The sequence below is a fragment of the Salvelinus sp. IW2-2015 genome, linkage group LG5 (genome assembly GCF_002910315.2).
Source record: "Salvelinus sp. IW2-2015 linkage group LG5, ASM291031v2, whole genome shotgun sequence".
NCBI classification, from domain to species: domain Eukaryota; kingdom Metazoa; phylum Chordata; class Actinopteri; order Salmoniformes; family Salmonidae; genus Salvelinus; species Salvelinus sp. IW2-2015.
The window spans coordinates 15,123,821-15,136,720 of record NC_036844.1 but is presented as its reverse complement, the minus strand read 5'-3'; the positions used below and the strand labels follow the sequence as shown (position 1 = coordinate 15,136,720).

At 46.7% G+C, this 12,900-nt stretch overlaps 1 protein-coding gene across 1 annotated transcript in view; it reads right to left on the bottom strand.

The window, feature by feature from the left end:
• Positions 1-3,126: 3,126 nt before the first annotated feature.
• LOC111963960 (patatin-like phospholipase domain-containing protein 7) overlaps positions 3,127-12,900 on the bottom strand; it is a 47,222-nt gene continuing 37,448 nt past the window's right edge. The window contains 7 exon segments of the mRNA XM_070443570.1: positions 3,127-4,656; positions 4,994-5,112; positions 5,739-5,826; positions 9,069-9,188; positions 9,672-9,824; positions 10,206-10,354; positions 10,601-10,717. Coding sequence (XP_070299671.1) covers positions 4,537-4,656; positions 4,994-5,112; positions 5,739-5,826; positions 9,069-9,188; positions 9,672-9,824; positions 10,206-10,354; positions 10,601-10,717 — 866 coding nt within the window. The 3' untranslated portion in view covers positions 3,127-4,536.

Here is a 12,900-nt window from a genome sequence, read left to right as displayed (position 1 = left end):
AGTTTGGCCGGGCTGCCAGCCTAGGAAGAGTCTTGGTGGTTCCAAACTTCTTCCATTTAAGAATGATGCAAGCCACTGTTTTTTTGGGGACATTAAATGCTGCAGAAATGTTTTAGTACCCTTCACCAGATCTGTGCCTCGACACAATGCTGTCTCGGGGCTCTACGGACAATTCCTTCAACCTTATGGCTTGGTTTTGCTCTGACATGCACTGTCAACTATGGGACTTTAAAAAAATATATATTTGCAAAAAAAACTGTTTTCGCTTTGTCATTATGGGCTACTTTGTGTAGATTGATGTGGGRAAAAAAGTATTTAATCCATGTGGAAGAAGTCATGGGGTCAGAATACTTTACGAATGCACTGCATGTCTCAAGTTTTGAGGGAGCGTGCAATTGGCATGCTGACTGCAGGAATGTCCACCAGAGCTGTTGCCAGAGAATTKAATGYTAATTTWTCTACCATAATTCRCCTCCAATGTCGTTTTAGAGAATKTGGMAGTACGTCCAACCGGCCTCACAACCRCAGACCACGTGTAACCACGCCAGCTCAGGACCTCCACATCCGGCTTCTTTACCTGTAGGATTGTCTGAGACCAGCCACCCGGACAGCTGATGAAACTGTGGGTTTGCACAACCGAAGGATTTCTGCACAAACTGTCAGAAACTGTCTCAGGGAAGCTTGTCTGTGTGCTTGAGGTCCTCACCACGATCTTGACCTGACTGCAGTTCGGCGTCGTAACCTCTTCACGGATGAATCCCGGTTTCAACTGTACCGGGCTGATGGCAGCGTGTATGGCGTCATGTCGGTGAGATGTTTGCTTTTGTGGTGAGGTTGGTGGTGAGGTTATGTTATGGGCAGGCATAAACTACAGACATCGAACACAATTGCATTTTATCGATGACAATTTGAATGCACAGAGATACCGTGACGAGATCATGAGGTCCATTGTCGTTTTATTGATCCACCAACATCACCTCATATTTCAGCACGATAATGCATGGCCCCATGTCGCAAGGATCTGTACACAATTCCTGGAAGCTGAAAGTGACCCAGTTCTTCCATGGGCTGCATACTCACCAGACATGTCACCCATTGAGCATGTTTGAGATGCTCTGGATCAACGTGTACGACAGCGTGTTCCAGTTCTGCCAATATCCACCAACTTCACACAGCCATTGAAGAGGAGTGGGACAACATTCCACAGGCCACAATCATCAACCTTATCAAATCTATGTAAAGAAGATGTGTTGCGCTGCATGAGGCAAATGGTGGTCACACCAGATACTGACTGGTTTTCTGATCCACGCCCCTTGTTTTTTTGTTGGTACACTATATATACAAAAGTATATGGACACCCCTTCAAATTAGTGGATTCGGCTATTTCAGCCTCACCTGTTCCTGACAGGTGTATAAAACCGACACACAGCCATGCAATCTCCATAGACAAACATTGGCAGTAGAATGGCCTTACTGAAGAGCTCAGTGATTTTCAATGAGGCACCGTCATAGGATGCCACCTTTCCAACAAGTCAGTTTGTAAATTGCTGCCCTGCTAGAGCTGCCCTGGTCAACTGTAAGTGCTATTATTGTAAAGTAAAAAAGTCTAGGAGCAACAATGACTCAGCTGCGAAGTGGTAGGCCACACAATAACGGGACCACCGAGTGCTGAAGGGTGTAGTGCGTACAAATCGTCTGCAACACTCCCTACCGAGTTACAAACTGCCTCTAGAAGCAAAGTCAGCACAATAACTGTTCATCGGGAGCTTCATGAAATGGGTTTCCATGGCCAAGCAGCCGCACACAAGCGTTCTCTGGAGTGATGAACGCGTTCTCTGGAGTGATGAATCACACTTCACCATCTGGCAGTCCGATGGACGAATCTGGATTTGGCGGATGCCAGAACACTACCCGCACGAATACATAGTGCCAACTGTAAAGTTTGGTGGAGGAGGAATAATGGTCTGGTGCGGTTTGGGCTAGGCCCCCTAGGTCCAGTGAAGGGAAATATTTACGCTACAGCATACATTGACATTCTAGCAGTTCTGTGCTTCCAACTTGGCAACAGTTCGGGGAAGGTCCTTTCCTGTATGAGGTCCTTTTTCAGCATGACAATACCCCCATGCACCAGTCTGAGGACCATACAGAAATGGTTTGTCGAGATCGGTGTGGAAGAACTTGACTGGCCTTCACAGAGCCCTGACCTCAACCCCATCAAACCTTTTGGGTGAATTGGAACTCCGACTACGTGCCAAGCCTAATCGCCCCACATCAGTGCCCAATCTCACTAATGCTCTTATGGCTGAGTGGAAGCAAGTCCCTGCAGAAATGTTTCAACATCTGGTGGAAAGCCTTCCCAGAAGAGTGGAGGCTGCTGTAACAGTTATAGCATTAAAGGGGGGACCAACTCCATATTAATGCCCATGATTTTGGAATGAGATGTTCAATGAGCATGTCCTGTATCTGTGACCAACAGATTCTCAGTCATGTGAAATCCATAGATTAGGGCCTAATGAATGTATTTCAATTGAACGATTTCCTTATGAATTGTAACTCGGTAAAATCTTTGAAATTGTTGCATGTTGCGTTTATATTTTTGTKCAGTGTAGTTCGTGACAAAACAAGCAGGTAGAGAATCATTGTACCATCTAAACCGCTATGAAATATCTTTACTATAACCAAAAATATTGTATTTTCAGCTGTTTGATGCTGGTGTACAAAACCSAAMGTAAGACACAAAAACWAAACTTAAKAACGGGATGCCTAGAAATAGCTCACATAGAACAAATCTACCRCTTCTTAGACTTGCTTTAAATGAGTATAATATATCTAACACACATATGTGAATTTGWTTGGGTTTCCAAAAAAGTTACATATTGCGGCTTTAAAAGATAGTTTTCCCCTCCCCACTCCCAGAGTCCTAGAAAAATGATTGCTTGAAAAATTGATCTTGCTAWAAAGCTCTTTGTTTTCAATTCAAATGGTCAAAAAGAAACAAATCGCAGTAAGGCACTTAATTGTTACCCAGAAATGATTTGATAGCGATAAAAAACAGCTGCATTCAGCCTTTAAACAAACCTCCTCCTTATTAGTCCAAAGCTGGGGAAATAGACACAAACACCAATGTAAAGAGACTCAGCTAACCAATAGTGTTTATTATTAGTGAGTAGTGTTATACAATGGATTATCAAAAACATCAATTATGTGGTACAAATAACATTCACACACAAGCAACGCCTAAATAGTACACGWGTCCTTCATTGTTTTACAGGGTCATTGGCAAACTGTGCTCAACATTCAAGTTTAACTAATCAGCATGTGATTGTCAGTCACCAAAGGCACAATTAAATAGCTTGAAATGTGTTAAAAGGTCAAGTTGGCCAGTTTAGTTCAGTAAGGGTTCACAAAAAGCTTTGTTCCATTCACTGAACATATGCATGCATTTTATAAACAGCCTCCTGTTACTGACATGCTCACACACACACATACACWGACACACAGTGTCTCTTCTGCATTTAGACTGGTTGACTCCCAAGTGGCATCCTATGCCCTACATAACGAATTACCTCTGATCCGAGCCCTACGGGCCCTGGTCTAAAGTAGTACACTGYAAAAGGAATAGGGTGCCATTTAGGACGCAGCCTTACCTCAGGGGACTGTACCAAAAGGGACTTTCCAAGATCTACAACACAATGAAAGGCTACCGGTGGTTCTAGTGTCAGTATCAGCTGGGTTAAAGGCACAGCACAGATAAAGACACGTAAAAAAAAAAAAATACATTGCATTGATTTGCTTAATGTTGTGCCAGTACATCATTAAAGTTAGCTGAAGAAGTAAGTAAACGTTAATAATTCATTAGGCAAATCAAATGTGTGTTACACTGGTGAATTGTCCAGCTGTCTTAAATGTGCMTGTACATATATAAATGCTATATAGCATTAACAGTGTAGTTTGCATTTAACCACCCCTTCATCTAATTGATTGAAGCCAGAAAACAGAGGAGAAGAATAAACTGATGCTACCGGTGCTTCTTCTATGTGTCCATTCCCGTCACACTGTGCATGTCGAATTGCCGCCGAACTGCGCCCATACCCGCGACCGGAAAGGATGTCTCCTCCTTTCTCGTTTTATCGCAATCTAGGACCTCAGACACTGAGGCTGACGGGAGGCGTACAGAAGGTGTGAGCTCCAAACATCAGTAGGCAGCCATTTCAGAAGAGATCGCCACATCTTTACCACCGCCCAGCTTGTGTCCCATTAAACTASAATGATTTATATTAAGAGGGAAGAACACGGGACACAAATAGTGAATCAACCTCCACCATCTCCAGGTGGCTAGTCAGACAGACTCAGACAGGWATATGATTATGCATTGACTGTTAAAAATAGTTGGTCCTGTATTTGTTGTGGGTCTGTAAGGCACTGTGTTAGCACTAGTGCTRGAGGAACAGACAGCCAAAGAGTCAGTTCCTTGAGCTTCCAGACTKTGGGTTCAGTGACTCTTGGCATGGTCTTTGCTCAGCGGTGGGCTWCTCCTCAGTTTCGTCCAAGGGGTGGGGCTGTAGGCGCGGGGTGGGGGGAGGAGAGGGGGCTCACGTCGCTAGAGCCCGGGGGAGGAGGGCGACGCCTTCTCCCCATGTCCAGCAGCTCTTCATCCTGAGCATGAGGAGGACACAGTGATTAGCTGATATGTCATTAGGCTAATCTCAGGCTTAAAAGTCTCAAAAAGGAGAGAGAAAATGACAAGACGCCCCAAGTCCTAAAATGTCCTCTTATTTTACACTGTCATGCAATATCGAGTTAAGAAAAAGAATCAACATTCAACAATGTCTGTCTCAGTTGGTAGAGCATGGTGCTTGCAACTCCATGCTGTGGGTTCCAGTCCCACGGGGAACTAGTACAAAAAAGGACAAAAACATATGACTGTAAACTATAAGTCACTCTGGATAATAGCGTCTGCTAAATGACTCAAAATGTAAACGCTTCACCCCACCGTGTCCGCAGTCTCCTCCCCCTCAGTGGTGTGTTCGCTGTAGTGATTGGACAGCTCAAAGTCTGAGTAGGCACTCTCTACTGCCTCCTCCTCATAGTCTGTGGGGTAGTCGGACTCCTCTGAGATAGGGAAAGGGTAATGGAGAGGGAAGCGTGGCGGGGTGGAAAGAGAGAGATGGAAAGGTGCATAAAGAGAAAGGTAGTGAAGAAGAGAGTGGACAGGGGTGATGAAAGAGGAAGGAGGGGTGTGTACAGGAACTGTCATAGCTGCATATTAATCATCATTTAACCGAAACAAATGTATCTGCTAAGTGAGTGTGGCGGCATTCACAGAGCCCAAACAATAGTCAACAACAAGCAAGGAGAAAGACAAGATAGAAAATAAGCTTATCTTCTCCAGGACAGCAGGAGGCAGAGTGCCAAACCCATGAAAGAGAGGGGAGGGGGGTGAAAAGCTAGCAGAGCGGTATTAAAAACATAAATATTCAATTACTCCAGCTGTGATGGTAACAGGAAGGTCAACAGCTAGCTAGCTATTGGCTGGCAGGCTCTTCCCAGCTTACAATAAAAAAAKACATTTTACAGTTAAAATAACAGTTACAGCTTTTCCCCTCTCTTGTTGCCAAATATCTGGGGTCCCAGAGGTCATGTGTCTTGTTGTGATAGGCCTACAACTTATAATGCCTGTTTGACCTCCATAGCACTCTGCTGCTCTATGTGCAGATCAGATAATCTGCCAGTCTCACCGTCGACCAGAGCTGGTTTGGCCAGCTCGATGCGGGACACGATCTCTGCCAGGTCAGTGAAGGACGCATTGGGACAGGTCACAGGTCCCTGCAGAACACATAGGACAGACAGCACACAGGAATCATTCACTAGAGGCCTCATACAGAAATCATTCAGAATAATAGCATTCAAATACACATTTGTACATTATCTAGTCATGACCATCCATTCTGGTCTGGATTTTAGCAATTTTATTACTGTTCTGGTTAGCGATTGTATCACCGTCATGGTTTTGTTTTTTCGACCAACGGTTATTTTATTATCTATTGTTGCCCTGGATGTCTGCCTAGTTGAGGACCTCTTCAACCTCCTCCTGTTACCTGCTGCACTGCTTCCCGCCTGCCCTGGTCTGTCTCTCTCAGTCTGGTACAGTTGCCCCTGCCACTCTCTCTCTCTCTCTCTCTCCCCGGAGCTTTGCTCACCTACATCGCAAACTGTTTACTGATCTGCTGTTGGACTATTTGATTTGTGATTTTTTTTGCAAATGACATAAGTGATCACTGTGCTATTGCCTGTGTGAGAGAYGGTAAAATTCCTAAGCGATCTCCACGTGTCGTTACGAAAAGAAACTGGAAGCGGTTCGATATTCAAGGTTTTTTACATTTGTATTTAGCATTGAATGGAATAGAATTAATCCCCAATGTTGAATTAGCCTTTTCTTACTTCCACAACGTATTCCAGGATGTATGCAATAGGCCCCTTAAAAAAATTGAGGATTACGGGCAGAGAGAACCCTTGGTTTACTGATGAACTTACTAAAATCATAAGGGAACGAAATGCTATGTGGGCTAAAGCAAGAGGGYCTGGTTCGGCGGATGATTGGATAGCTTTTARAMGTCTTTGAAATCTGGGTGTGGCTATGACCCGAAAACTGAAAGTAGACCAYTACCTTAAATCTACTTCGGATAATTTAAATAATCCCCACAAAATGTTTGTGGCAAGTAGCGAAAGGTTTGGAGTGCAAAAAAGAKACACAGCTTCCCAAACAATTGTTGGTAGACACACAGATTGTAACTGAGAGAACCTCTATTCTGAAAGCCTTAAATCAGAACTTTCTAGATGCAGGMAGTTTATTTGAAAAGGTTAAAGGTCTACATGAGCCCYTGTTAATTACTGGTCATGCTCTAGATTGGTTTATAAATTACCTATCAAATCGTACACAATGTGTAATGGTGGGTTGTTTCAAATCTGAGTCTACAGAGTTGTACTTAGKTGTTCYGCAAGGTTCTATTTTGGGCCCACTGTTGTTCATTTTGTATATCWACAACATTGGGGATCATATTGAAATAGCGGATGWWCATYTTTATGCAGATAAATATGTTCTTTWTTCAAGTGGTAGTAGTTTATCTTCAGCTTTTGAAAATGCCCAAAGAGCACTTAACACCATACAACAGAAACTGTATGATTTGAAGCTGGTTCTGAATTYGGGTAAAACAAAATGCATGGTATTWTTATTACCGGCATAAGGCTTGTTTTTCTCTGGAGGCCAGGAAGGAGCTGGTACGATGTACATTACTGGTGGCTTTAGATATAATTKAACCTTTATTTAACTAGGAAATTCAGTTAAGAACAAATTCTTATTTACAATGGCGGCCTACCCCGCCCAAATCCTAACCCGGAYGACGCTGGRAAAATTGTGCGCCGCCCTCTGGACTTCCAATCATGGCCTGTTGTGATACAACCTGGAATCGAACCAGGGTCTGTAGTGACGCCTCTAGCACYGAGATGCAGTGCCTTAGACCGCTGCGCCAGTTCCAGAGTGCATTYGGAAAGTATTCAGCCCCCTTGACTTTTTCCACATTTTGTTACGTTACAGCCTAATTCTACAATGGGTTAAATAAAAAAATCCTCAATCTACACATAATACCCCATAATGACAAAGCAAAAATCAGAAATACCTTCTTTAMTTAAGTATTCAGACCCTTTGCTATCAGACTCAAAATTGAGCTCAGRWGCATCCTGTTTCCRCAGATCATMCTTGAGATGTTTCTACAACTTGATTGCAGTCCACTTGTGGTAAATTCAATTGATTGGACATGATTTGGAAGGGCACACATCTGTCTATATAAGGTCCCAAGGTTGACAGTGCATGCCAGARCAAAAACCAAGCCATGAGGTYGAAGGAAATGTCCGTAGAGCTCCGAGACAGGATTGTGTCGAGGCACAGATCTGGTGAAGAGTGCCAAAACATTTCTGCAGCATTGAAGGTCCCCAAGAACACAGTGGCCTCMATCATTCTTAAATGGAAGAAGTTTGGAACCACCAAAACTCTTCCTAGAGCTGGCCGCCTGGCCACACTGAGCAATTGGGGGAGAAGGAGTTGGTCAGAGAGGTGACCAAGAACCTGTTGGTCAATCTGACAGAGCTCCAGAGTTCCTCTGTGGAGATGGGAGAACCTTCCAGAAGGACAGCCATCTCTGCAGCACTCCACCAGTCAGGCCTTTGAATGTCTCTGAATGTCCTTGAGTGGCCYAGCCAGARSCCGGACTTGAACCMGATCGAACATCTCTGGAGAGACCTGAAAATAGCTGTGCAGCGATGCTCCCCATCCAACCTGACAGAGCTTGAGAAGATCTGTAGAGAAAATGGGAGAAACTCCCCAAATACAGGTGTGCCAAGCTTGTAGCGTCATACTCAAGAAGACTTGAGGCTGTAATCGCTGCCAAAGGTGCTTCAACAAAGTACCGAGAAAAAGGTCTGAATACTTGATGTAATTATATATATATTTTTTATACATTTGAAAAAAAAATCAAAAAAACTGTTTTTGCTTTGTCATTATGGGGTATTGTGCGTAGATTGATGATGAACCAAAACTATTTAATCAATTTTAGAATAAGGCTGTAATGTAACAAAATGTGRAAAAAGCCAATGGGTCTGAAAACTTTCCGAATRCACTGTATATAWGCAGGCCTCAACCACTACCCTGAGAGCACTTGACTCAGCATATCATGCGGCCCTCAGGTTCATTACCAATCARAAACGTCTACCACATCATTGTGGTCTCTACAGCGCCGTTGRCTGGTCRTCATTGACCTYGMGTAGGCTTAAACACTGGTATACACTGATTTWTAAGGCCACATTGGGTAAAATGCCACTATCTATCTCTGTTCTTTTTTAAATCAGGTCAGTAACTAAATATCAATTACGGTCCCATTCTCATTTGCTTTTAACAGTACCAAGAATTAGAACAGGTCATGGGAGAAATYGTTTTAGTTACTCAGCTCCGTGGTCCTGGAATTCTCTCCTGAACATTTAAACATTTGATGATMTAGTCACTCCCTGACCCTCACGTTGTTGTTGCTGTGCGTGTTGTGAAACTCTTCCTGGTGGCGGTCCTTCAGCATCTTCTCCACCACTCCACTGCGGCTCCACACGTCAAACACCGTCTTGCCGTGCTGGTAGCCCACCTCCTGCAGGACACACAAACACAATATACACACACAAGGCTGAATGTAATGGAGCTAATGGGGGGGGGGATCTCATGCAATCCTTCAAAACCTTCTCACACTTTTGACTGAAGATGGAGGCATGAGAGAAATAGTGATGTGTGAAGAGGTGAGGTCTAGAGTAAGAGGGGGTCATTGGAGAGCGAGAATAACAGACTGACTGCCCAGGTCAAAGACAGAGAGAATAACAGACTGACTGCCCAGGTCAAAGACAGAGAGAATAACAGACTGAATTGCCCAGGGGTCAAAAGACAGAGAGAATAACAGACTGACTGCCAGGTCAAAGAAACAGAGAGAATAACAGACTGACTGCCCAGGTCAAAGACAGAGAGAATAACAGACGACTGCCCAGGTCAAAGACAGAGAGAATAACAGACTGACTGCCCAGGTCAAAGACAGAGAGAATAACAGACTGACTGCCCAGGTCAAAGACAGAGAGAGACTCACAGCGATCTCGTCAAACTTGCCAAACTCCAGTGTGCGGTAGCGGTCTATGGGAGGCCTGATGTACTCGCAGTAGTCACTGCTCTTCACCGACTCCAGCTGACGCACACAGCACACGTATGCCAGCCGCGTCTGAATCTCTGCCATGTTCAACACCTACAGGGGTCAAGGGTCAAATGCCACAACACTTAGCACAGCAGGGTGACAACTGTGCACATACCTCCAGTGTCTATTGTGACCAAAATGGCACCCTAATCCTTATATAGTGCACAAGTTTTGACCAGAGCACTAAATAGGGAAGAGGGTACCATTTTGGACACACTAAGTAACTCCACACATTGAGAGTTCTTGAAAAAAMTGCAGAAATATTCTCAGTGAACGACAACACATTTTCACTCCGATATGAACCCAAAACCATTTCATAACAATGAATCGCAAAGTAGGACAAAACATGAAAGCCATATCATTACACCATATCTTTCGGTTTACACAGCAGCTGTGGCTGTAGTCCTGTACAGTGCTGTGAGAGAGGCTCACCTTGACTTTCTCTGCCAGTGGGTTGAGGCGTTTCCATAGCAGCCACCAGCCGGAGAGCGAGTCGCCGTAGTTGGTGAGGTTGGTCTCGTCCTGGCTGCCCACGTCTATGGCGATCACCACCTTGGCACCCATGGAGCGAGCCACGTCCGCTGGGAGAGGGGCAGAGAAGCAGGTTTAGGGCTTAGAGTAACAATGAACATTGAGGAGTTTCACTTTTTACACACTTGAACATGTACATCGGACAAATAGAAGCACCCACCAAATAATAATTATTAGTGGTACATCGCTGAGCAGGAGAGAAGTACTCTGTGTACTGTGACACCTATGCCTATCCCCACCTTGTCTTATCTTGCCACTGCAGTGTGTGTGTGTGTGTGTGTGTGTGTGTTGCTGACCTGGTAGGTTGTTGATATAGCCTCCGTCCATCAGTAGGTGTCCGTCTTTAGGGTCACATAGAGGGGGCAGGTAGCCAGAGAGAGACATGCTGGCACGCACATACCTCCACAGAGAGCCTGAGAGAGGGACAATTAAACACATGGAGGCAGATATAAGAGGAACAGGTGCCTTCTTCACAATTCAGTCAGTTAAAACAGAGAAGGAAAGAGGGTTAGAGAGAGAGAGGTAGAGAGCGAGAGGTAGAGAGAGAGGTAGAGAGCGAGAGAGAGAGGAGGTTAGAGAAGGCGAGAGAGAGAGGTAGAGAGGCCGAGAGAAAGAGAGAGAGAGTGTAGAGAGGAGAGGAGAAGAGCGTAGAGAGCCGAGAGGTAGAGAGGTGAGAGAGCGAGGTAAAGAGAGAGCAGAGAAGAGGTCAGATGAGGAGGAGAGGGTAGAGGAGAGAGGAGAAGCGAGAGAGGAGGACAGCGAGAAGAGAGGGAGCGAGCGAGAGCGGTAGAGAGGGCGAGAGGCGGTAAGAGAGGGCGAGCGGAGCGTAGAGGCGAGCGAGAGCGGTAGAGAGCGAGCGAGAGCGGTAGAGTAGCGAGCGAGGTGAGAGCGGAGACGGCAGAGGAGCGAGCGAGAGCCGGTAGAAGAGCGCAGCCGAGCAGCGGTAGAGAGCGAAGCCGAGAGCGGTAAGAGAGCGACGATGAAGCAGGTAGGAGAGCGAGCGAGAGCGGTAGATGAGGCGAGCGAGAGCGGTAGAGAGCGAGCGAAGCGGGTAGTAGCAGCGGAGAGAGGCTAAGAGTAGAGAGCGAGAGAGAGGTAGAGAGCGAGCGAGAGGTAGAGAGCGGAGCGCGAGAGGTAGAGAGCGAGCAGAGAGGTAGAGAGCGAAGAGAGCGAGAGGTAGAAGAGCGAGAGAGCGAGAGGTAGAGAGCGAGAGGTAGAGAGCGAGAGGTAGAGAGCGAGAGGTAAGAGGAGAGCGAGAGGTAAGAGCGGAGAGAGAGAGTAGAGAGCGAGAGAGGCGAGAGTCGAGAGAGGAGAGAGGGAGAGAGGAGGTAGAGAGCGGGAGGGTAGAGAGGTAGCGAGAGGTAGAGAGCGAGGAGAAGGTAGAGAGCGAGCGAGAGGTAGAGAGTGAGCGAGAGCGGTAGAAGGAGCGAGCGAGAGCGGTAGAGAGCGAGCATGACGGGGAGAGCGAGAGCCGAGGAGGGTAGAGAGCGAGGAGAGGTAGAGAGCGAGGAGAGGTAGAGAGCGAGGAGAGGTAGAGAGCGAGCCAGAGGTAGAGAGAGCGAGCGAGCAGGTAGAGAGCCGAGGAGAGGTAGAGAGCGAGGAGAGGTAGAGAGCGAGAGAGGTAGAGAGCGAGGAGGTGAGAAGCGAGCGAGAGGTAGCGAGCGAGAGAGGTAGAGAGCGAGAGAGGTAGAGAGCGAGAGGAGGTAGAGAGGAGAGAGGTAAGAGCGAGGAGAGAGGTAGAAGAGCGAGAGAGGTAGAGAGCGAGAGAGGTAGAGAGCGAGAGAGGTAGAGAGCGAGAGAGAGAGAAGTAGAGAGCGAGAGAGGTAGAGAGACGAGCGCGATTGAGGTAGAGACAGGCGAGAGGAACGAGCACGGGTAGAGAGAGCCACGAGTAGAGCGAGAGAAGTAGAGAGCCGAAGCGAGAGGTAGAGAGAAGCGAGGAGAGGTAAGAGAGCGATGGCGAGAGTTAGTAGAGCGAGCGAGGGTAGAGAGGCGAGCCCCCAAGAAGAGGTAGAGAGCGAGCGGAGGTAGTAGAGCGAGCGAGAGGTAGAGAGAGCGAGCGTAGAGGTAGAGAGCGAGCGACGAGGTAAGAGAGCGAGCGAGAGGTAGAGAGCGAGCGAGAGGTCAAGAGAGCGAGAGAGCGATAGAGGCGAGAGAGGGCGTAGCAGGTAGAGAGCGACGGAGAGGTAGAGAGTCGAGCGAGTAGCGAGGAGAGGTTAGAGAGCGGAGCGAGGTTCAGAGAGCGAGCGGAGGTGCGAGAGAAGATGCGGTGAGAGGCGTATAGGGTAGAGAGCGAGAGGTAGAAGTAGCGAGAGGTAGAGGGAGCGAGAGGTAAGAGAGCGACAGGTAGACGAGCGAGAGGTAGAGAGCCGAGAGGTAGAGAGCGAGAGGTAGAAAGCGAGAGGTTTAGACGAGCGAGAGGTAGAGAGCGAGAGGTAGAGAGCGAGGAGGGTAGCAGAGCGAGTGAGAAAGTAGAGCAGCTGAGTGAGAGAATAGAGAGCGAGTGAGAGAGGTAGAAGAGCGAGTGAGAGAAGGTAGAGAGCGGAGTGAGAGAGGTAAGAGAGCAGTAGAGAGGCGAGTGAGACGGAGTAGAGAG